Source organism: Orbicella faveolata, unplaced genomic scaffold (assembly GCF_042242905.1).
Source record: "Orbicella faveolata isolate gen_17 unplaced genomic scaffold, um_ofav_v1 contig_3, whole genome shotgun sequence".
NCBI classification, from domain to species: Eukaryota; Metazoa; Cnidaria; class Anthozoa; order Scleractinia; family Merulinidae; genus Orbicella; species Orbicella faveolata.
The window spans coordinates 23,032,919-23,058,301 of record NW_028301558.1 but is presented as its reverse complement, the minus strand read 5'-3'; the positions used below and the strand labels follow the sequence as shown (position 1 = coordinate 23,058,301).

Genomic DNA, 25,383 nt, shown 5'->3' with positions numbered 1-25,383 from the left:
CCCACTCGTTTTATGGAGCCTTTATGACAGTCACTCCATGGAAAAAAAAAAATGGATATTGATCGAACCAAGCTTGTTACTACGGATCGAATGAACAAGTGACAAGTTAATTCATTCACTACACGCTTTATTTAACAAAAAACGTTTGTGCCACTCACAACGGAGAAAAATAAGAAAAGATAAAAATTGCACCTCAAACATACAATCCATCGAGCACTTTAAAAACACACCAATATTATACAAGAATACTAGTGTACTGGCATACACGGTATGTGATTGTTACAGATGTTCCACGAATCATGCAATCAATTTTTTAGTGATTAACATACAATTCATGTGTATTATCATCAACTCCAACAGCCGTTGGGGACAGGGAGTGACTTCTTTTGTCACACGGGGCTAACTCGTGTTTTTAGCCTCGTCCATAGAATACGAACATTATGCATTAGATACTCACAGATAATATCATTTATTTGACCAAGAAGAATACTCGAGGGGCAAACCATTTGTCTAAAGAACACAGTTGGTATGGGACTGAATGATGGTATTTTTCTCGCGAACCTTAGCATTCTGGAGAACCAAGAAGTTTTCCAGATCTTCTGTTGTTCTGTTTCTTTGTAAAATGATTTTTTTTTTAATTTGAACTTCCGCATTCTTCCCTATTCAAGTGCGAGTCTTGCCTATTGTAAGCCCTCTGCCTCTAGTCGGACCAGCCTTTAGTTCAAAAAGCAGCGTTCGGCGGATTCTTAGTAGATTACACTGAAGAAATCGTTTTCATGCAACGAACTGTTCTGAGATTCTAGAGTAGACCACTTGTCAGTGACTGATGACAACATCTACGCGTCAGGATCTACAGCCATGTTGTTATTGGCACCTGCAACAAAAGAGACCCGTTAAATATTTGGACATTAGCAAACAATAAAGTTAGTTGCATGTAGCACAGGGACGCCTTACATCAGTGTTGCAATCAAGATACTAAGTTTTAGCTTCTTAAGCTTATCATAAAATCTAGCTGTCTGCGGAAAGCGAAAAACATTGCTCGAAAAATGAGCCATTGAGGCTGGAAGCTGAGTTCAACGGGCTTTACTCCTCTTAAATAGGAAAGTCGGATTTAGCAACTTAACGACCCTTATAAAAAGAGCCGAAGTGAACGTTGACTAAAAAAAACTCGAGTTGAATGTACGCATGTAAATTATTTCAGTTGATAATTCAATGTTTATAATATTAAGCTAATTTAAAATAACGGGATGAATAACTACTTACTACGATGATCCTTGCTGGGCTTAGTAACGAAACGCCCGCGTTCATTCATTTCCAGGTCTTCCTGTGCTTCAGGTGTGGCTGCTGGTGAGATCTTTCCCTCGCCTGTCTTTTTCTTGAAGCAATACACAGCGACGGCGATGATGACGATCAATGCCACTCCGCCACACACACAGGCAATGATGATTACATTTGTTTCACTCAAGCCGCTTGATTCAGTTGCAGTGCCCGCTACAGTGGGGGCAGCAGTAGTAGTAGCAGTGGCCACAGTTGATGGCGTGAACGCTACAGACGCGAACGATGATGGGTCCGCAGAGAGAACTATCCCTCCCGGTACGGTCACGTTTAAGTCACCAGACTTGATTTTGGTCTCGAGTTGGGAGACCGCAGTTTCAAGGCTGGCAGTACTCTGATCTTTTGCGGGAACCACAACAAATGACACCACGATGCTGCCTTCTTTTAGGTCCAAGTCCTGTACGCTGCATTCGTCCATACCAAGTGCGCTTGATATCTCTTGTAGAAGAGACTTTGTGACGGCAGCCTTTTGGCTGTCGTTTGAAATAACGCTGCTGTAGGACTGATTGAAGGTAAAGGTAACATTAATGCCTTTGCTTATTGGTTCAAGGTCGCAGGCTTGGGTTGGAGCTTCAGTTGCCGCAGTAGTAGGAGGAGGTTCGGTGGTAGCTGGACCAATAAACACGGTGAGATATCCCAGCTGCGCACAGTTACATTCCACATAAGTCACATTACCAGACTCCAACGCGCTTTGAGTTGATACACATCCGGTATTCGTCCAGTTTGCTTCACCTGAGCTCCATAGTTTGCACTGGAGAGAAGCACAAAAAAATATCCTTTTAGGTTTTTCTTTAATATGCACACCTCGAGAGGTTGAGCAGTTGAAACCGTCAATAGATCTATGCATTTAGGATCATGAGATCTTTAGTTAGCTCTGAGAAATCTCATGCATTCAGTGATCAATTAGAAGGTAGATCTTTTAATCAGATAGGTGATTTGATTCCCACCACATTTCCCGAGGGTTTTCCAGCTCTGACTAGTTAATCAAACCGTATGTAGCAGGAGTGATAAGTCGTGAGAACGTGGTACACATTGGGAACACGCACAAGCAGTTCAATAAAATGCGCCCTCTCAATTTGGAATCACCGTTCTTCGCGCTCGTTTGTCTGGAGAAGCTCGTGAAAGAGGATGTCGGTTCAAAACCCACCTCAACGTAACTCTCATTCGGGAATGTCTTGCCTGACTTCAGCGGTATCAAGAAGTTGACGGGACTTTCCAAGGTTCCTGTGTTAATCAGTCGCTTGGTTACCGGGTTATACAGCTTGATATCCACGATGTCAGTCAGACGGCTGGAGTCACTCTCGTTCAGTAACAGGTCGTTAGGGAACTGACAGAGAAAAACAACAGATGTAATTGTCTAAGATGTAAGATTTTGTAAAATGGGACGAGGAAGGAAACACTTTGGCCAGATTATCGATGACTGCCCTACATTTTTCTTTGAAAAGATAGCTTCGGCGCGTTAGCTTTCGCGAACCTTAAACGGCTCGGTAAAATACACAAAATATAATCTTCGCGAAAATAAGGCCATTGAACAATACTTGTTCGTGACTGTAGCGAAATCAGCGGATTTTCTGCCATTAGCAGAAGCTCACAACACTGATCAGCAAATTATTCACCTGAGTTGATAGAAGGCAGGCTCCACTACAAGTTTCTCCTGTCGCGCAGAGCCACTCTTTGTAATCATCCTGCAGAGACTCTCCTAGCGTCATCTTAGCAGTATGAGCCACGACTGAAGGGCAATCGGAACATGCCATATCGATTGTAGTACTAGCTATGCCATCAAAGTTCGTTGTAACTGCACGCATCGCCATCTGGGATGCCACGGCGAACACAGCAGGGGCGCCAACGCCTCGGCCAGCGCACACCTGAAGTCCGATTGAGTCGACAAGATATAAGAAGTCTTTCTTGCGGGTAGATTCTGATTCAGTGTAGACAGCTGGGGATATCAGATTTGACACAGGTATCAAACTTTTTTCAGCCTGTAAAGAAACGAGACGGTAAGGAAAATCAGTTAAGAAAGGATGGAGATAAAACTCATTATATTACTGTTTGAAGTAAAAGCCATCTATGGTCTTACATCCTGAAATCGGAACCTGGTTGATCCGTGAATGATCAGCCTTGCACAGTTACAAAGTGGTGTATTTGTTGTGGTTCACATTTGTTATTAGTGAAAATACTTTCATATCAGTTTTGACTTTGTTTAGAACACAATTTGCAACAAAGACAAATAACCAAAAACCTGGTTTGAAGATTTTCACCCAAAACATGAATACACACGAACACTACGGACACCTCTACACCTAATCAACAATTAAATATGATCCTTACATCAGTAGCAAGTAATGGCTCGACGACTAAAATTTCAGGTTCAACAGCTCTACGCCTCCTGCGAGGTTGTCGGGGAAGCTTTCGAAGCTTGAGAACAGCCTTAATTATGTTGTTTTTGGTTCCGTCTTCGAACGAATCGGCGCCGCCATTTGTAGTTGTACCCATTGTAATCAAGGCATTCCTTTCACCATCTCTATTACCTTCCACTGCCTCCAGTAAGCTGACCGCCTGGCAAGAGAAATCACTAGATATCAGTTCTAAACTGCTACAAAGAGGAAGGAAAGCTTCAGATCTAGACCTTAAGCTGGCTACATACTGCAACCAAACACTAAGCACGTGACCGACTGACACGATATTAGCTTTATTGGGTTGGTTCAAGAAAGCTGCAGAAGTTTCCTACGTTGGCAAAAAGCGTGTCTTTTTTTCTTCTGTCTCATTCTTTGTTTAGGGTCAAAGTATGAAAGCCAACAGAGTTTTGAAGGAGGAATATTTCTAGTCATTAGCAGGGAACTGGCATGATAGAGCTTCTAGCTAAACAAAGAAAACATGGAAACTTTTTGTAATTCGTCAAAAATATAATGTAGTTTTCAGTCCTTAGTTTTAGCGAAGCTCCGGAGCCCCATACTCATATAGGAAAGAAAAGGAAACCCACGAGTTGATTTTCTCATGGTTATCATGGCTAGCGGTATTGCTCGTGGGCGCGTACGCACGACGGCGACGACGGAGTCGCACAACATGGCGGCCATACTTCAAATAATCATAACAATTACAATTTCCTCAAATGTGATTGGTGCATAAACTGGTGTATTTTGCTTTAATTAGTCTGCAAAGCTGTAATCGGACAGTGTAATCGGACAGTTGGCTGTAATCGGACACCTGTAAGCGGACAGTTACATGAGCCAATCATTTTAAGTCCTCTCCACTAAATCCATCAATAACAACATTGATTACAATCACTATAGTAACCAATTCAAGAGACTGACTTTGTGAAGGTTTAGTTTCCAGTGACTGTTTTGAAAGAAACTTAACAGCCATTTTCCAAGCCATTCCCATATTCTTAATTATGATATTTAAAAATGACTATTAAACGCTATTTTTTCAAATAGTGGGAAATTGTAATATTTATGATTAATTGGTAACAGGAGATCGGGTCTTTCAATTCAGTCTGTAATCATACTCATGATTAACAAATCGGACTCCCGCTTCGCGGTCGTCCGATTTTGTTCATCACTCGTATGATTACAGACTGAATTGGACTGTACTCAGTCCTATGACCATTATTAATGGGATTGACAGAGACATGCAGCCTTGGTTTACCGTGTACTTCTTTGATATTACCGCAAAGTTACAAAACTCAAATCAAAATTCTACCTTTTCCTGGGTTAGCTTACAACCCGGCCCAGGAGCTACGCTTTTAGGCTAGCCTGAATCTATTTATTATGTCAATATACTGTAATCTGGGACGTTTTGGGGAACTGTACATATGGTAGTTTTTAGTCTTAGTTGTAATGCAAATATATTGTAATCCTAATAGTAAAGAAGAGTAATTCTAGTTACTGTTAAGTGTTACCCTGGGGTGGGGGTATGCGGTTCACTTCCCAAAACTCTTACCCTACCTTATTTATGGCCTAACCAAAAATTCGATACACTATGTATGACCTGACCCTTAAATCGATACCCTGTTTCAGACCTGCCTTACAATTAGTTCCCTAGTTCAGACCAATGTTAAATTGCCGCAAACATAATTTGTGAAGGGCTTTTGTTGATGGTCTTATATCGATATTGATGAAAAGTAGCTTGAAAAACATACCTAATTCAAGACTAGAGTGCAAAAACATACCCTATTAATGACCACTAAGGCCAAAATCGCTACCCTATTTCTAATCAAAACGTCTGAAAACCATACCCTTTGGGGCCACATACCTATATAGCCCATTAAGGGAGCACCCCCCAGCAAGTGTTACCCACTGTAAATAGTGTTTACCTTACTTTACGTCAATGATCAGACACAGTAGCAAATAAGAGACAGTGCTCTTTTTGCAGACGACACGAGGTCTACGTAAAAGCTTACCATGGAAGCAAGGGACTCTTTAAGTTGGTTGACGGCTTCTTTCTCATCATCCCTTCCACCGGTTTCCCTGACAGCTTCCCAGATGATGTTTATTTGGCCTACAACAAAAACGTCACCGCTCACCATTTTTTGTCATTCCCGTTTTAATTCTGCATAACTTGGCTGCCTTAGGATTCATAACTTTTATGTTCGTTATAAAATTTCAGATTCACAGCCCAAGCTGCAAACTAGCTGTAAACAAATTGTACATTTTCCAACTCCCAAGATTTCATCACAACTGTCGAGGGGGACGGACACCTGTCTATTTCCGACAATGAACCAAGCGCGCAGTTTATGCCACCAAAGTTGCTAAGCAACACGGCTTATCCTCAATGTATTCCATCGTGCTCAGTTGACATGAGGATATTCGGAAGACTAAGAGTTCGTTTTAGTTTTTGATTGGATGACAAGAATCGGGAACTCTTCGAGGAATTTACGACGATTTGCCAAACATGGCACCGGTGCCTAGCGATTGAATCAATGACTGCGAAATTATTCATACTGCATGATGATGCGAAATCTCATTGTTTTATTGTAAGTTGTGGTCCTGGAAGTACGTGTAATTATCTTTAGTAGTTTCACAGTGATATCCTTTGTTTTGACATTGCTCCGAATAAAATATAATAGCCAAACTCTCGCATGTAAACAAAAACAACGGTGTGGCTGACTAGGACCCTTTAAGACTGACAGAAACCGTGATGTAGCACTAGACTGAAGTGATATCACAGAGAAGCCACATACCTAACTGCTCATCCACGTCCCCGCCCTCTTGAAGTGCCTCTACGGACGCTTTTAAGTCTTGCAGATCGGACAGACTGAACACTTTAGGGTTAACAGTCACGGTCTCCTCCACCGTTACGAAAGCACCCCACTTATCGAAAGCTTCTACAAAAACGCGAATTGTGTTGTTCTTTGCACTATCGCCTGTCGTCCCAAACAGATACAAAAACAATGTTAGAACTTGAAAAAATTATCTGAGCTTTAATAAATGCAGGATTAGCCGTCAATTTGATTTTTCCCAAGTCATCAAAAAAATTCAGATATTAGATTCATCCCTAAGCCACAAAGTCTTCAGCCTTCCTTTACACTGAACATTAAATCTTGGCAACCAGTATTTGGTCTTCACCCAATGCTCTCATCCTCCACATAAGCGTTACGTGACGATCCAGGTAACAGAACTTAAGGCGGGGGTCTACCTGAATTCAAGTGAAATTTTAGGAAGTTCAAAGAGGGATTAAAAGGGAAAAAAAGGTTATGGAACACCACCAGGCAGTTGAACGCCCCTAAAGGGCACCCTAGGTTGGTGGACAACTGTTTGGTGTACGTCTGCCAATTTTTAACTTCAAATTCTAATTCAAAAACAACACCAAATCTTCAAAATTTCCTATTTCCATAAATTTTACTAATCCTTTGAGAAAAACTGTTTATCTCCAAATACACCTGAAAATCACCCAAAAATTTACAAAGCAGCCCAAAGTGTAGATGAGCACAGAGATTCTTGACTGTTTGAAACGTGAACCAGATATTTGCGTTAAAACCATAATACCCAGCCAAAATACGGCCTTCATGTAGAACCCCGTCTTAAGGTAAACACAGAAAGGTTGGATTGCGTGATTGTCGGTCAAACAAACCTTGTGCCAATTTTACGCGTTTACGCTGCCGCGCAGTCTCGAAGCCCAAGTATCTTTTAACTTCTTTACCATCCTCTATCGCATAAAAACCAAACTTGTACTTCAAGGGATCATCAGCTAAATCGTCGTTAAAAAGATCTGCTCTTAGTGTGAACTGGGTGTCAACAGCAATACCACTCGAGGGCCTCACTTTTAAAGTACCTGACAAAAACACAAACAAAAACACATTAAAACAGCTTATCTCTCTTTAGCAAATCGGTTCACTACATCAGTCACACAGGAAAAGGATCGTCAGCTTGAAAACTGGAACCAAAATTTGTCAAGTTCTCCTCTGAGTCTCTCTCAGCCATCCTTTGTTCTTTTCATTTGTTAATTAGTTTGATGTTTTTCTACTTCTATCGTTCGATTTGAAGGTGAGTAATTTATTAACCAGGTCTGAGGAGACCCCTTACCTGGAAATGGAGCACCATTAATGGTGAATGTCGTCTCGGAGGACGAAGAGCACGCGGTTGTCTTAGCTGAAACTTTGAACCTGTAATCTCCCGGCTGCAACTTGTTTCTTTTAAAAGAAAATCCAAAACGTTTCATCAGTGGAACATTTTTACTTTCAAAACTTTCTCCAGTTACCAGCTTACTGTTTGCAGCAACTGACGACAGATCGGCGACATACTTCAAACCTACAAAAAGGGTAAAAAACAGCTTAAGTTTGTGCTCACCTCAAAACCTGTGTACTTCACCTCATTTCTAAACTAAGAAAACAGTTGTCACTGTGTATGGAGGCACAGAAAATTACTTCGTGAACCGTATGCCACTGCTTAATCAGTAGATGTGTATTCCATTGATTCACTACCTGCCTATAACATGGTTTGTCTCTTCAAACAGTAATCAACCGTCAACGACCCACGTTCGCAATCTTGATTCAAAGAGATGCTTGTGACGCAATCCTTGGATAAGGGAGGCTATGTGACATGTGAGGTGCACGGTTTGTAACAGAGCCTTGATCACGATACATACCATCCCCTGACACAAATGAATATTCAAGATTCACTTTGAGTGCCACCGCTGCCACTTGACCCGTGATCATTATTTCGTCTGCAGTGTTGAACATGACAGACTTTAAAGCATCGATGGTGACCTTTGGAGGGGTGCAGGCTAGAACTTGAACTTTGACTTCCGCTTCGGATAAACGGAAACCTTTCCGGTACTTCAAACGAAAGTCATAGCTGTAAGTTTTCAAAAAAAAATAAATAAATAAACATAGAGATCAGAGACAACCAACCTTGGTCCCTTATAGCCAAGGATTGGTGATGTTTTATCGACGTTTTATGATGTTTTGATGTTTTGCTAGCGAAGTGAACTATTACGTGGAAGTAGAGTAACATCTCTCCTTCACAAGTCACATTGTTAGAGGGAGTGGGGAGGAAACGCTGATCATACATTACTTTCCACGTGAAGGCTTTCGGGAGTATGATTATTTACCTTCTTGATAATTCATTGCCATTTTAAGGACGGGTTCAATGCTATAGCGATTAACCTTGTAAATAAAGAAAAGAACTCCAAGACCTCGTTCAAGTCTCTTCTTCCCCCAGGGAGGGGGCCGGAAGAAGAGAGATCCTCGAAACCAGGTTATCGGTTCAGCTCCGTGAATGTCATTTGCCACAACTTAGGAGTAATCGAGAGATTTTCATTTGATTGGGTAATGTAAAGGAGCCGTCGCCAATAAAAGCGCTGATTAACATTGATTGTAACAGAGTACAACACAGTCACAAGGTTAAACCAACACTTACGTTTGGCCACTTTTAAAAAATGTTGCAACACTTTTGTTGATTTTCGCAGTCTTTTCGAAGAGTACACGGTCATCGTCAACGAAGCAATCAAACCCAGAGCTGTCAAAACAAGTCCACAGATACACGGCATCATCAGAGCTTTCATCTGGGTCTTCCGAGCCGCTTGCATCCAGCACTAAGTAATCTCCGTAACCAACATCAAAGGAGACCCCACCTGGCAGAAAAACAATGGGAATCACTCAGGGTTTGTGGAAGTCAATGACTGGTATTTACAATAACACCTGGTATAATTATACCTTATTAACTCTACATTCAAGTGAATTAAAGCCTAAAGTAACACTTGTCTCACGCCCTAGGCCTAACCCCCCGGCAAGAAAAACTCAGGGGTAAGACTGGCGGCGGGAGACAGCTGACATTTCAAGCTTAGTGACAAAATAACTCGCAATGACATTCTTCAAGATTGTTCTCATACCTTTAATACGAGCAATCAATTCACTGGACTGCACATCAATTTCGATGCTTTCCGAGGCTCGAATAGAAGGACGCATTGCATCAAACACTTTCACAGACAGGGTATACCTCTAAAACAAACCAACAACCAAAGCAACGAATTAAATTTGTAAAGGCAATGACTAATTTCACTTTATATTTATTGACAGTTTAAAGAAATTTTACTTTGATTTTGAGGAATCAATCGTGACTGAGTTTATAAATTAATGAATATCAACGCTAAAAAAAACGACGTTTCCAAGTAATCTTGACGCAATATATCAAACACGAAAGACCGTGTTTGACCACATTACTAAACACGGAGAAGAGAGTTGAAAATACGAGTATTTTTGACGAACTTCGAGGTGTTTGGAAATGTGTCACTTCGACGGCATCTCCGCTTTTGATCAGTTCATTTTGGAAATTTTGTTTTAGTAAATTTCCGTGCTTTTGTTTGCTACGTTTATTGTGTTAATAATTATCCCAGGGCAATTTATGTCTGATCAATAAACGAGATGCTCCTCCCACCCCCCACCCCCCTATATGACTGGTGTTTTCTTACTTATACTAAGTTAGAAATTATTTTGTTTTCGTTTCGCCGCAGAGTGATTAGACAACAAAAGTAAGTGTATTTACGTGTTGTTTCCGGGTTTAACAGTCATTACATGTTTCCACGCGCTTGGCTCAGGTGGCATGTTGTGGTTTCGAGCTCTGAATGTGTTATCGTTATTTTTCTTCTTCTGTTTTTCCGTTTTCTGTTCTTTTTTGAGTCGGGAAGGGAGGGTTGGCAGATCAAGTGATAGTAAGTACATTTAATCTGCGGGTTTTGAGTTTAAGCACCTGTCTTGAGGGGACTGCTCTTATCAATAATCTCTTTCATTGCTTTCATTTCAGTAACGGTAATTAAAAAATCATAATTTCTGGTGTTTACGCCCAAAACTGTGGAAGACTCCACATGCGACAATGTCACATCTGGTTTTCGCGCAGGAATATTTTAGACACCTTAACAAAACACTGAGGGATTGGATAATAGACGAGAGGTAGCTTTCCTTTAGTGGAAGCAGTGCGGCTAAATGTTTGCTATTTTATAATTGGAAGGTTTACCAACCTCGCCGCCATTCAAGTTACTTCCATCTAAGTGAAGATAAGGTCTTGTCAAGTCAGTGTCGTTACCAAGGTCGACTTTTTCATCAGACGAGTCCTTCATCTCCCACACATACATGAAATTGAGCTCTGAATCTGATCCATTACACCCAGGCAACGTAACTTTGGCTGTTAAGAACAAAAGTAGATCAAACTAAATTAATCAAACAATCAAACAAAGCGCATACAAGACTGCCTTGTCTCTAAGAACTCCCAGTATGTTCCAGACACACTCTTTACCATCAATTTTTGCCATTGTTTACCTTTGTATGACCGATTGTCATTTACCACATTTATTTAGACGCGAATTGTATTATATGTAAGTAACAAAAACAGGATGCAAAGCAACCATTTAGTTCAAGCAGTCGCCTAATGTTTATTGTGGTCGCCCTTGCTTCTCAGCACACTGAAGGACTCTCTTACCACAGGTCACCCAATTAAACAAATCATAAAAGGATAAAGTAAACTTACCGCGGGGAAAGAGTCTCTGGGAGCGCAGGATACTTTCACCTGTTGAACTTAACTCCAGTTCTGGGACTGCTTCTGCCTTTCGCGTTACGGCTAAAGTGGCTTCTGTGCTCTCGCCAAGGAAGTTACTAACTTCAACCACAATTTCATATTCAACATCCCTGACTATGCGATCACTTCCAATAGTAGTGTAAGGTGAAAATGATTGAAGAGCAGTCAGAGTTGAATTGAGGGCTTCCATGTCAGTTGCAGTCGCGTTTGACACGCCGACTTTCTCTTTTACATACCACTTAAATCTCATTTCACGGCCTCCACCATTTTTCGAGATTGTACTGATTTCCAAACTAGCACATGGTCCTGAATAAAAAACAATGTTGGAGTGATTTCATTTGAAATTTACATTGCTTGATTCTTTACAAATACCAAATACGTTCTTTCTGATTACGGGTAACCAATAAATCTCTCCTACGTCAGGGATACGTTTAAGGAAACCTATCAAATGTAAGCCCCATCACAGGTCGGAAAGTTACTACTCACCTATTATAGTTGGTGCAAGAATTTTGATGACTGGCACTGGGGGGTTCGGAGGGGATCCTACTGTGAGTGTGGTGTTCCCAGACTCAAACTTGGTGTTTTTTTCTCCTCGAGCAGCTAAACTGCCATTTTTGAAGTTTATTGTGTCGCCAGGTGCAATGGTGGCACCAGAGCCAATTAATTTAATAATCATTTTTTTGCTTGTGAGCAGGGCACATTTGGTGTCGCTTGCGAACTTGCCCAGCGTTGCTTGGTCAAAAAAGTCAGAACAATCCAAATCAGGGTCAGGGTCTTCTGTTGTATATGCTGCTGGCTTGTCGAAAGTTAACAACAGTTTGCTGGGATTGTCTTCAAATCGTACGGACAGAGCCTGCGGCTGGATAGCATAGAATGAGAACTCCACGCTGGAGTCAACGGCAGGATCGTTCTCTCCAAAGACCAATGAAACGTTGAACAAAGCAGAATTGGCAGTGGTACGGAATAGGCAGGTTGCTTCAGTAGCATTCACAAAAGAACCACGTCCAAGCTTGGCGGAAGATCCAGCCTTCACACATGCAATATAACCAGTGTCAACAAATCCAGTCCCAGTGATGGTAACATTGAAGCTTGCACTTTTTATCTCAGCTTCGCTTGGTGAAATGCTTGACAGAGAAATGGTTGATCTGTTGTAAACTGTAAAGACAGCTTCCTCAGTTTCAACGACGAGACTGTTAGAGAACGTACACAGAATGCTGTACGTTCCTGCAGGCAAGTCTGTTGGTGCAGTCACTCTGATAATATTTGAAGTATGATCGTTGGATGAGGAACTATGTCTGCAAAAACAAAAAAACATACAATGTATTTTTATTTCTTAAGTCCTTTCTCGCAAGGAATTAATGCCCAAGCCATTAATAATTGTCTCTCCTGTGCTTCAGTGCCGCGCAATCACTTTCGTTTGTACTAGGAAAACAAATTACTTTCAGCCAGACAAAGTCGCTCAGTTCTATATGCACTGTTACCTCCCTAGGGCTATTCACCAACAATATTCGAAGTAACTGCTTCACGAGTATTTCTCTTTGAACTCTGACAGTGAATGTCCTGTTTCAACTTGTCTGACTTATCCTGAGACTTAATCACAAATTTTCATGTATTTGTTTAACAAAAGGGATATTGGACGAGCTCCACCAAATCAGCACAGCGTCAAAGTAACACGAGGAGGTAGCACTAGATAACAGTAACATGCAGATCGCATTCAACAATATATCAAACAAACATAAAATCTTAAAACGTATGTGAATATATCAATGACAAGTTCTTACTTTTCAGTTGAGACGGAATTGTTAAACTGACAGCCGCGCAAAGCTAATTTCTGGTAGCCAGCGCCCTTCAGCGTTACGACAGTCGCCGCACCAGCCTCCCCGCTAACGGGCTTTAACTCTCCAAATGATGAACAACCAGTGTTGAATGCAGCATCAGTTTCTAAACGGCAAACGTCGCAGAAGTCTGGTATTGATTTTCCGTTAGGAACACCAGCACAGTCTTCACAGGTAGTGTTGTCTCCATTACACAGACCACAAAGATCTTTTCCAAGGTTCTTTGGTATTCCTGATTTGCCACCGGCGCAGTTACCGCATCTAAATCACATCAAATAATGACAATGTAATGACTCGCTGTGATATGTTCATTCCTGTGTTTCTAATATTGTCCTTTTTTAAATTCATTCGTCGCAGGTTCGATTGAATTTGCGTGGAAAGATAAAAGGAGTTATTGTCGTGTGCGATATCAGCGTTTACTGGGGGGTGGGAAGAATGCGGGAAACATAAGAGTTGTTTGATCAGGTATCGGGTATTGTAAGCTGGATTAATGGCAAAATGTCCCGACCAACCACATAAGACGACGACTGAAACAAGATGGCTAGAATACAGAGGTTTATGACCTCAAATGAAAGCCATTTAAGAAAAAAGGGCCTTACTCCATGACAATGTCGCTTGTTCTAAATTCACCACATGCCTCGCTTATGGAAATTCGTTTTAAACCTCTAGCATATGTGTGACAGAGTGTGGGTATTCTTTACATACATCTTTGCTGCTGTAACAAATGGTTATTATTTTTTTAAAAAGAAAAAAATCGCAAATCTGACCTTCGCAAGCGTTAAGGTTGAAATAAGTTACACTCTTTCTTTTTTATACGAACATATTTTATAACTAGAATATCGAAGCTGAAATTTGCGAAATTTTAAGAATATTTTAGGAATAAACTCGAGGCTAAGATTTTGAAAAGAAATTACATAATTTTGTGTATTGAAAGTTTAGAAATACAATAAAATTATTCCTTTCTCTAGACGGCAAAACTAGCCAAAAATGAACAAAAACAGCATTGTCTAGTAAATTTCTGCAAGAGGTTATGTGTGTGGCATCAGGCTTTAATGCCCGCAGGCTGGCTCCAAAATTAATTTAACACCATCCAGACACCAAATACATTTGAAAACAGAAATGTAATACGCTATAATCTAAGAATATTCGCAATAAACACAAAAATAAGAATATTCACCCTCGGCCAAAAAAAAACAACAATATTCTTGTAGAAAAAAATTCGTGCAGTTTCATAACTATTATAAATAATAAATCTAATGAAAATGTCTGCGTAGGAGCCTAATAAGAGAACTATCTTTCAAAAAAATTTCGAAGTAATATATCAAACATGAGAGACAGTGTTTCATCGGGATATCCAAGCACCGAGAAGAGAGTTGAAAATACGACGCGCAGCGGAGTATTTTTGACGAAATTCGTGGTGTGTGGATAGCCGATGAAACACTGTCTCGAGTGTTTGATATATCTTCTCAATCGAAACAAAAACTAAGGAGTAAACGGAGAATAAAATCGTCAAAATCTAAACCTTCTTCACGGTTTTGATTTTCTTTGTTCTGACTTGATGAATTATTAATGAGTTTGAGAACTACTGAAGAAAACCCTCTTAATTCCTGTCTCCTAAGATATTAGTGGCTGAGAGACTCATCATATTTCATGCGTTGGGTCTAGAGATATTTGAGTAGCTCTTTATTCCTACTTACGTGTTTATTTTTGCTCCTCCAAAACACGTGCCAGTACAGTCAGTAAAATTCTGAATTTTGTGTTTATTCATGCATCTTCCGCAAGTCAAGACCGAGTCATTAATGTTCTTGTCACAATCTCCTGCACAGTCAACGTCGTGTGTCAGAGTTAAATTGGTAGTTCCACCAACACAATAACCACATTGATCTGTAGACACAGTAAAAAAGCAACACATTTACATTGTGCTTTTGGTCACTAATCGTATCTTTTTTAATCGCAACTTTACCTTATGATAATAGGCAAGTATCATTTTGTTAACAATTGTAGCACAGCAAACCGTTTGGTTTACGATATCTTCTCAGGAATACACGTTTTCAGTTAATACGAGCAAACACAGCAGACCTATAAGAATGTGTATAGGTAAAAACAACTTACTTATTGTAGCATTTGAATAAGGCACACTGTCGCATGCGACACATTCATCCTTTCCTCTGCAAACACCACATCGATCATTCCTTGCAGGAAAGTCTGTTCTATTGTCACAACCTCGGCGCAGAAGCAGGAAATTGACAAATTTCTTACTAATTGACGTGCCATTATCCTCAATACTTTTATCGTGCACCCCCGGATTCCTGTTGTCTGTCATATCCCAGGCTTTGATTGCAATATAAGCTCCCTTCTCAAATGCTTCTGCAGTGCTCCAGAAGACATCCTGGTTGTAGAGTTGCATGGTAATCCTACAGTATAAAATGGTGATCTCATAAATCGTTGACTGATTAGCTACCTTGGGATTGAGTGCAAATAGCGCTTAAAACCAAGTATGTTCCTATTTAGTCCTCCTGCTAAAGGGTGTGACAACAAACCCAGTACGGGAAGGAAGATAAATACTTTCAGAGGTTCGTTGTTTTTGCCATGGATTATTAATACCAAGAATTACCGTAGTCTCAGGTTGCTAAACATCTTGTTAGTTTTATCAAAGTGTAAGATGTGTTACGTTGTTTGTCGTCATACGACACCAAAATCTCTGAGAGCTACAAGTATCATTAAAACAAAGAAAGATAATTCATGATGTGATTTTTTATATACCTAGCTTCAGGAGGGAGAAGCAGAACTTCAGAATCACTGGAAAAATTGAAGTCTGTATAAGCCAAGGAGTCATTCATCTTGTACTGCCACTTTCCAAAGGAGCTATTCCCTAGAGAAATAACGGCAGCTCCAAAATCCATATTTTCGTCATCAACGTCTTCTGCCAGTTCAGCAAGGATATCCTTGACCACAGAACCAGTGTATGCTGTTGCATTTAGGTCATACGGAAGCGGGACAAGATTGCCTCTGTTCCTTTTAACCTTTGGCTTGTCATTCACTGCTGTAACCGATATTCGTACCCTGATAACATTTCCAATGTACATAATGTCTCCCCTTTCACTGACTTCAACACGCTTTAGGTTGGAATTGATCTGTGCGAAAAGCACATTAAAATGTTGACCAACACATAGAATCCACTTCACACTCTAATCGTTAATCATAATTTGGCCCTTCATTAGTTTTCAAATCTGAGCTTTGCTTAATGATCAGGCAGAGTTTCTGTAATGCTACAGGCATAGCAGGAAGTCACAAGTATTGAAATGCATTGAGTAACTTACCTGTGGGAAAGGGTCATCATCACCCAAATCTACAGGATAACCTGAGGAAGTTTAAGTACAGTTCAATGAGATACCTCAATGTCACATAACCATGGCCAGAAAAAATGTAAAAAAGAAAACAGTCAGCTATAACATAGCGTATTTAATTACAACATTAATTATGATATCAGGAAAGTTCTTCACCTATCTTTTGCTGAATTTTGAAAGGTTGTTATACAGTGGAACAATGCTTGATGGGCACAGCTTACTTTGACAGTTTATCAGTGAAAAACTCAAATAGAGACAATGAAAGCTCTCCTTTAAGCTCTCATACAAAGTTAACCGTGATTTACAGGCACTAGTTCACTGTATATTGAGTTCACTTGTTTTACATGTAGTTTGCGCTCCTCAAACTGTTCCACTGGAGCAAAATATAAGACCGTAAGACTAGTCCAATTTAACATTTTTTCAACCTTTCCTCATCTCCACCCAAGTGTACAAATGGGTTCTAGTCACTTAATGTTAAAGAAACTGCGATTTACTCCAGCTGTATGGTGTGTGAAGTCTTGGCTGGATGTAGACTTTACCATGCTCATCTCTTGGTTAATTATGCAATGCCATAGAACCTTACATTTTGTCTGGATTGAATCATAGTTGGCAGCTGTTTCTACAGCAGAAATTGCTGGGGAGTACACAATAAATAAAAACATTGAGAGAGGAAGCAACATCAGCCTTAGTTAGTTTTCATGCAGGTCCTCTATCCTGGTCGAATTGGAATTTGTAGATGTTGCCTTTTGTGGAGAGAGGAAAACTCCAGGAGTACCTGGAGAAAAACCCTCAGAGTGACAACCAACAACAAACTCAATGCACTTATGACACCAGGCCAGAATCAATCCCAGGCCACATTGGTGTTAGAGGGCACTACCATCACTGGGCCATGATCTCTGTTCCTCCAGGGAGGTCAGGTTGGTAACTAAATCAAACTTACTTGTATTTATGACCTCTTCAGTATCCTTGACAAGCTGTGCAACTTTTTGGCTTGATAGCACTGGATTTTTAAGTTTGCTAGCAACGTCCCGGATGTTACTGACAGCAGGCTTTAAGTTATCTGTCAAGATCCCATAAAGGACTTCCTTGACCAAACGTAATTTTTCTGGATCATCTCCCTTTGAAAAAACAGTGGAAAATCATGATATGTAAGTGTGTACATGTAAGTAAATTTTCACAAACATAAGATCAAGTGACCAAGCAAGCAAGGATTTGCTTAGAAAGGAAGCAGGCAGGCAGGTATTAAATAGGTAGGTAGGCAGGCTGACAGGAAGGTAGGTTGCTAGGTACAGTAGGTAGGTAAGTTGGTACGCAAGAGGGTAGGTGAGTGGTTGGGTGGGTAGTTGGGTGGATGGTCAGGTAGGTCGGCAGACAAGCAGGCAGTGGACAGGTATGTAGGTACACGTGTACAATCTGTAGGTGTTCAATCTAAACCTCATGTCATTTGTCTGTCTCAGGGAAGGGGGAATAAGGTAAGGCAATATTACTGGCATCACCAACATGCACTCAGGATAAACTGCAGTAACAAATGGGGGAAACTGGCATTTTGAACATAAGCTCTATGAAATCAAAGCAAAATGGAGGATCATAGAATGCTTGGTGTGGGCAGGTTTCAATAGTGGACTCCAAATTAAAGTTGTATCAGTTTGTCGTAGCTCCCAGTTCAAACAGTACAAACCTTTATGACTGTTTTAAGAGCTTGTGCCACTTCAGGGGAGAAAAAGTATGCAATACCCAGGTATGACATGTTTGGAGTAGCCAGGTAGCTCTCCACAGAGAAGTGCACATCACCATTGAAGTCTGCCCTTGGAATAAATTGAAGCTCTGTCTTCGCTGCAGAAGAATCCTTACGTGCTCCTCCCTTGAATTTTATTTTCTCTGTAAAATATAATCAAGTAGAAAAATACATTCATTAGACACTTAGATGAACTTAATTACATCCAAAACAAATTATCTTTGGCTAATTGTAATGCTGCCCCAGTGACTTTCATACCTGATGTATCCTTTATTCGCAGCCCAAGTTTCAGAGTGCTGATCTCTTCCAGTAAATCAACGTAAAGTTCATACATTTGCCGATTGACATTTCCCAAGATAGAATCAGGAATGTGATTATCTGAATCCACTTTTGGGGAACTATCGTACAGCTGATCCCAAACCTAAAAGAAATTCACCAATGAAAATGATTAAACTACTGGCAGGAATTCCTTAACTAAAAAATCCCTGATCAATATACTTAGTCAACAGTAGAATTTGATCATTTAATAAAAGGATATATATTTTAATTTTCATTTCCTAGTTAAAAAATATTGGTTCAAAACAGAAGCACCAAATGTTCAAATTAAGTTTGAAGAAACATCCAGTTTTTGGTGCAAGTTACATGTGTTTTGTAAACTGAATAATAATACATATCATCTCATTTTGTATAAAATTAAAAAATTACTTGTCACCCATTGAAAATTAAAATATCTTAATTATCTGCTAATTAGTCATCAGTTTAGTTTCTGACCAGTGTATGTGTGACATACAGTGTGTGTCTGAAAGTAGAAAATGTCCCCGTTACAATGTGGTTTTATTTAGGGTCTGTTAATTTCATACCGGTACTCTGCAAACGAGTATGACCTTTCAAAAAGTAGCTCTTGGGCTGTACAACAATGCAATTCTTATTCAAATTACTTTAAAACCATTTTTTTCACACTAACTGGATAGAAGGTCATTATGTATGGAACAGATTAAACTTACCTCAAAATACTCATCACCCTTACTATCCTCAGCCACCGAAAAAGTGGAGCCATTGTAAACAATTTTAGGTGGTATTAGTGATGGCAGTTCAAAAATAGCAATTGTCTGGCCATAATTCCAAGTAAGAGAAGATGCATCTACATATTTTCCAATTTTGCTTTCATCACTATAGGTTGTGAAATTCACTAACACAATGCCATGTGATCCATTCTTGGAAGATGCAAATCTAGCAATGAAAAAAAGTTAGTTAAGTTCCAACATTTCTAAAAAAAATTCCTTTTGGGATTTCTTTTCCTTTTAGAATATTTTGATCAGTTAAGAATTCTCTATTTTTTGTCTTGAAGTCCAGGAAACTACAGGCAGTCAACACAAAACTTGAAATTGTACCCCACTTAATCAACTCAATACATGTAAACACCTTATTATCATAGTATCACACTACATTGAATCCAGCGGAATACCAATTTTAAACACAATAAAGTAAGGTTTGTACAGTCATTTTTTTGAATTTAGGCAAACTTGCACGGTATGTCTTTTCAAGCTGTGGAAAAACTGGGTCAGAAAGATTTCCCTGAAAAACTAACTCCAACTTAAATAAAATACTTATTGCTAGTCTGACAAATTTCATGGAATTTCACTGAAGGCAATGAGGAAAATTCACTGTCAGTTTTGCTTTTGGCAGTCATGTTAACGTCTTAAAATATGGAAAAACACTGACGTTTTCCTTTGAGTGCATGCAGATTACTAAAGCTTTCATCCCTCGTGTGCATGCATTCGTAAAACTATAGTGAGCCACTTTAATAAGGAAAACATTATACTCAAAGTCAGACCATGTACATGTACCTCCTGTATCATGTTACCTTAGGTAGCTTGATAGACCTAACACCAATGCATTAGATCGAGAGAGACCTTGAACAGTTGTCCACTTTGAACTTCCATAAAACTCTAATGATCCATCAACCCCATGCATCTCAACACTCTGAAGTGCTACAGCAACATCACCATCTTTAAAAATTCCCTTGCTTAAATTGGCACCAAGGGGAAGATACTTCCATACAGTGGGAAATGTCACATTAGCAACAGGAGGTAGACAATCTGATGGTTTACTACAGTCACCAGTATGTTTGCAATGTTCTTCTCCTAACATAAGACAACAAAATGATTAGGGGTTGTTTGCATCATTGTGGAGGTGCAGTGGCCTCATGGTTAGTGGGTTTGACTCTAGATTTGAGCAGTCTGGGTTTGAGCCTTGCCTCGGGACAATGTGTTGTGTTCTCAGGCAAGACACTTCACTCTCACAGTGCCTCTCTCCACCCAGGTGTATTTAAATGGATAATGGTGAATTTAATTCTGGGGGTGATCCTGCAATGATCTAATATCCCATCCAGGGATCCCAGTCAGATCTCCACATGGGATTCGACTAGTCGTATTCATGCTACTAGTCACTAAATGCTAATGAAACGGAGATAAGCACAGGCCTGATGGGTCACTTGACTTGCATGCAGACTTTATCTTTCATGGCAATTTGCCTACAATATTGCCATTTTAATGCATAATTGTTCCACTGTTATCTTAAAATTCAGCATCATTGGCCTCAGATTGACAAGTCTGCTTTTTATCACCACCATAAAATCCTGTTATCTAGAATGGCTTACTGGGAAATAGGTCATGTAGCCTCTCAATGCAGAGGATTAAATCAGTTGTACATCTCGTGTAACATACCTGTTGGACAACACATCGTTCCATTTGGTAAGCACTCTCCAGTTTTATTACAAAGGACTTTTCCTAAGGGACAGCACGTCTCATCTACAGATATACAGAACTTATCATTGCAGAGTTTTTCCCCTTCAGGACAGCTCCTGCAAGAATTTGAGATTTTCAATAAACAGTACATTGTGGCAATGCAATAAAAAAATGTATCATGGTGACCATAGATAGACTTATGTCTGATAAACTAATTTTTACAAATTTTAAAACTACTGACAGACAAATCTTTAAATAACATCATTCTCCATAATATATGATATCATGTCAATTGGCCCAAAGCTGTTCTCAATTTTCACCAACTTTATAGTTTGCTCAGGGCTTGACCACTTTGCCAACTACTGGGTGAAAGAAGCTCATGGTCTACAATGATATTACTGTTAAATAGACATTTAGAAACAAGATGAAATGAATGTACTTTGAAAAGATAGCAAGAGAAAATTGACTGCAGTAGCCTACGACCAGCATACTGTGTCTGTCTGTATTTGTTCCAGTAACAATGGTGTTTGTAAAACCTTTGACTAATAAATTAGGTATAAAAGACTGCTTTTCAAAAGGACTTGATCACATGCTTTTCTTATTGTTTAAAACAGAGAATGTCAAATGAGTTAAAAAGTAAAATTTTGCTTGCCAGACAGTACATGTACATCTAGAACTTTTTTTCTTTTACTTAACCAAAAGAGGGTCAGTAGGGAAACTGAAAACAAAACAATATAATAGGAACGGCCTGACACAGTAAGATGTTTTTCCATTTCTGGTGTACAAAACTCTACCTCAGCAATTGATCAAAAAGGTAATAATTATATCATGTAGAGAGAACCTTTGATTGATTAGTACATTTGTTACTTACGAGTTACACTTGTGCATGTCATGTTCACACTGAATCACTGCACGGGCAACATTTGGACAAACTAGATTTCTGATCTGGCACATATGCGCCCAGCCTAAAGGCAAATTAAGAAATCATGGGTCTTGAATCATTGATAACAAAAGAATGTCATTTACCACCTCTAAACAGAGTTCCTACTATTGTGAACAGCTTATGTAATCACTACCAACAGAATCCTCTTTGCAAACTGTTTCTGGGATTCTAAAATAGTTACATAGTAAATTCACTTCATAATTACTGCTAATTCCAACTTTGTAAATGCTACTTAAAAAAACACTCTTTTCAATTGATAGGGGCCATCCAAAACCTCCCTATGCACTTTGGTTTGTGAATGCAAGATGACCTACACAGCACTTATTAATAACATTTCAGGTTTCGACTTGAGCTATTTTCACTTTTCCAAAATCATTTCCAGAAACAAAACAAGCGCTTCCAAAGACAGATTCCTTTTCTTAATAATAGTAACTTTTACACCATGTAAAAAGGCCCTTCCTAAATATAGTGCTGTCATAGAAAACAATTCTTCAATGCACAGGAGTAGCATCAAATGGAGGGTGAGTCATTTCAACCTCAATGTTCCTGTCAGTGGTACAGTGCCATTTGATTTGCAACTTAAAATCACGTAAGCCTGCAAAATCCAAATTTTGCTCAATATTTACCGACATTCGCTCTTTTTAAGTTAATTCTGGAGGTTCAAAACTCTCACAAGTAAACCAATGTATCATTCTTACCAAAGGTGGCGTCATCCAATGCCTTGCTGAAGTTCAATGCTGGGAAGGGATCACAGTCTGTCTTATTCCTACATGATGCACTGTATGGACAGAAAGCCTGATGATGAGTACATACGTGTTCCTTGCCACCTAGTGAAGGACCTTTAGATTCACATGTCATAGTTTCAAATGAGAAGGTCTCATTTAAGCCACAAGCCATATCAAAATCCAGCTCATCACTTGTATTGCCAGAATTAATCCACTGGTGTACACGGTGGTAGGAGCAATTTTCAGTGACACTTATGCATTGCATGAATAATGGACAGAAGTACTCGTTGGAAGAGCAATTGACACACCAGGCAGTATTGCTTAAGTTGCGCATCATGTCATTCGTAAGATGTATGGTGCAATCCTCGTCATCTGGAATACATTTAAGCTTCAAGCCACAGAACTTTTCGCCATGCTTGCAATCAGTGTTGTTCTTTATATAATGTAACCACCATTCCATCCTTTCACTGATGTTATAAGATGACCACCATGGTTGACCACTGTGAGCAAAACTACTCATAAGAACATGGCTATGGGCACTAGGGCTGATTGTGGCTATCATGCTGCCGAATGCTGAAGTTACTATAGAAGGCCATGTCATAGACACGACACCAGCAGAAGCAGAGGCAACGACACCAGAAACAGAGCCAACAGACCCAGCAGAAGATGAGCCCACAACACCAGAAACAGAGCCAAGGGATCCTGCAGAGGCTGACCCCACAACACCAGAAACAGAGCCAACAGACCCGGCAGACGCTGAACCCACAACACCAGAAACAGAGCCAATAGACCCAGCAGAAGCTGAGCCTGCGACACCAGAAACAGAGCCAACAGACCCAGCAGAAGCTGAACCTGGGACACCAGAAACAGAGCCAACAGACCCAGCAGAAGCTGAACCTGGGACACCAGAAACAGAACCAACCGAACCAGCAGAAGCTGAGCCTGCAACACCAGAAACAGAGCCAACAGACCCAGCAGAAGCTGAGCCTGAGACAACAGACACAGAGCCAACAGACCCAGCAGAAGCTGAGCCCGAGATGCCCGAAACAGAGCCAATGGACCCAGCAGAAGCTGAGCCTGCGACACCAGAAACAGAGCCAACCGAACCAGCAGAAGCTGAGCCTGCGACACCAGAAACAGAGCCAACGGACCCGGCAGAAGCCGAGCCTGCGACACCAGAAACAGAGCCAACCGAACCAGCAGAAGCTGAGCCTGCGACACCAGAAACAGAGCCAACAGACCCGGCAGAAGCTGAGCCTGTGACACCAGAAACAGAGCTAACCAAACCAGCAGAAGCTGAGCCTGCAACACCAGAAACAGAGCCAACAGACCCAGCAGAAGCTGAGCCTGAGACATCAGAAACAGAGCCAACAGACCCAGCAGAAGCTGAGCCTGAGACACCAGAAACAGAGCCAATGGACCCAGCAGAAGCCGAGCCTGCGACACCAGAAACAGAGCCACCAGAAGTGATGATAACTCCACTTTGTGTCATACTAATGGCGATAGTGTTGGTGAGGGGTGCTGTCATCATGTGACTGGAAAACGGTGTTCCAATGCTCATAATATTTTCTTTAATTTCATGCCCTAAAGCGGGACAGATGCGTGAAAATCCCTTGCAAATCTTTTGAAATAAGTCCACGCTTTCACAGAACGTCTGCACATGGGAACAACAGTCGAAACTGAAATAAATTTAAAATATTAATTGTTGGACATGAAACAAATTTTTTTTCTTCCCTTTTGGTGGTCTGTTTCTATATGGGGTTTTGACTCCTTTGACTCCCCTGGAATTAAAGAGTAAGTTTATACGACAGTTTGAATTTTAGGAAAATTTAGAAGATTTGTATGGAAAATGTTGCTGGAGAGCAAGGCCTTGCTCTCCAACAACTTTTTCCATACAAATCTTCTTATTCTTTTAAAAATTCAGACCATCATAAAATCTCATTCTTTAATGATGGGGGTCTCAAACTTGGCCATTTTTATATTTCCGACATGCTTTTTCCATTTCTGGCATTCGTTAAGTTATAGCCCATAATTTTATGAAAAATAGGTCACGTGATGGCTTAGCTGCAAAGGGCCTATTATAAATTCATGTGTCTGTCCGCTTATTGACAATGAAAATTAGCCAATGAGCGTGCGAGAATTTTCTGCAGTTATCGTAAAATTTCACAAATAAATAATTAAATAGCTAAACTTACTAACATTACACTCCAGTTTTAGAAACTACGAGAAAACAACGTACCAAGTTTCATTCTTCGGTTGACAAGAACTTGTTGCATCACAGTAAGTCTGCAAGTAAGAGAAATTCCAGTCAGCCGACAAAAACCGCAAAATTAAAATCTTGAGTAAGAGTGAAAAATGTGTGCTCCTTATCTCGCGTTCTTCTATCTCCTCCCATTTCAGCGAACGTGAATTGCGATCTCAACCGACATTTTATCCCATTTGGGTGAAAGTTTGCGACTATGCCACATTTCAAAGAAAGTTTGCGAATATGAAATAAATGTAAGCAGAAGCATATCACCTTTAGGTGATGTGCTTCTGATGTAAGTGATAAGATTTTTCCTATCTACTATCCTCGACGTGTCCGCCATCTTAATTTTCAGCGCCTGAAAGGCCCTGGAGACGATTTCGCCCCATTTTGCTCGCTACCAACTCGTGACGGCGCGCGAATTGGAAGAAGCAGCATTCCTCAAATATTAAATATTGCAAAGT

The 25,383-nt window shown here is 40.2% G+C and overlaps 1 protein-coding gene across 1 annotated transcript; it reads right to left on the bottom strand.

Moving 5' to 3' along the window:
* Positions 1 to 110: 110 nt before the first annotated feature.
* LOC110053001 (uncharacterized) lies at positions 111 to 25,337 on the bottom strand. The gene is made up of 30 exons (XM_020759187.2): positions 25,193 to 25,337; positions 24,914 to 24,960; positions 22,648 to 24,353; positions 21,878 to 21,971; positions 20,986 to 21,122; positions 20,124 to 20,403; positions 19,264 to 19,489; positions 18,518 to 18,680; positions 18,203 to 18,402; positions 17,465 to 17,642; positions 16,498 to 16,538; positions 15,941 to 16,311; positions 15,290 to 15,591; positions 14,875 to 15,061; positions 13,124 to 13,438; positions 11,829 to 12,637; positions 11,295 to 11,648; positions 10,789 to 10,952; positions 9,664 to 9,772; positions 9,192 to 9,405; positions 8,419 to 8,627; positions 7,857 to 8,081; positions 7,405 to 7,605; positions 6,515 to 6,697; positions 5,735 to 5,832; positions 3,664 to 3,891; positions 2,952 to 3,314; positions 2,483 to 2,662; positions 1,264 to 2,086; positions 111 to 874 (listed from the first exon to the last, which is right to left on the bottom strand). Exons 3-30 carry the CDS (start codon positions 24,233 to 24,235, stop codon positions 837 to 839), a joined length of 8,280 nt encoding a protein of 2,759 aa, XP_020614846.2. The 5' UTR covers positions 24,236 to 24,353; positions 24,914 to 24,960; positions 25,193 to 25,337; the 3' UTR covers positions 111 to 836.
* Between the last annotated feature and the right edge of the window lie 46 nt (positions 25,338 to 25,383).

Coding starts and splice junctions, on each gene's coding strand:
- LOC110053001 (XM_020759187.2), bottom strand. CDS start 24,235: ATGAGCATTGGAACACCGTTTTCCAGTCACATGATGACAGCACCCCTC. Junction 21,972..22,647: donor ATTGGATGACGCCACCTTTG/GTAAGAATGATA, acceptor ATTTGCCTTTAG/GCTGGGCGCATATGTGCCAG. Junction 2,663..2,951: donor CCTGCCTTCTATCAACTCAG/GTGAATAATTTG, acceptor TTTCTCTGTCAG/TTCCCTAACGACCTGTTACT.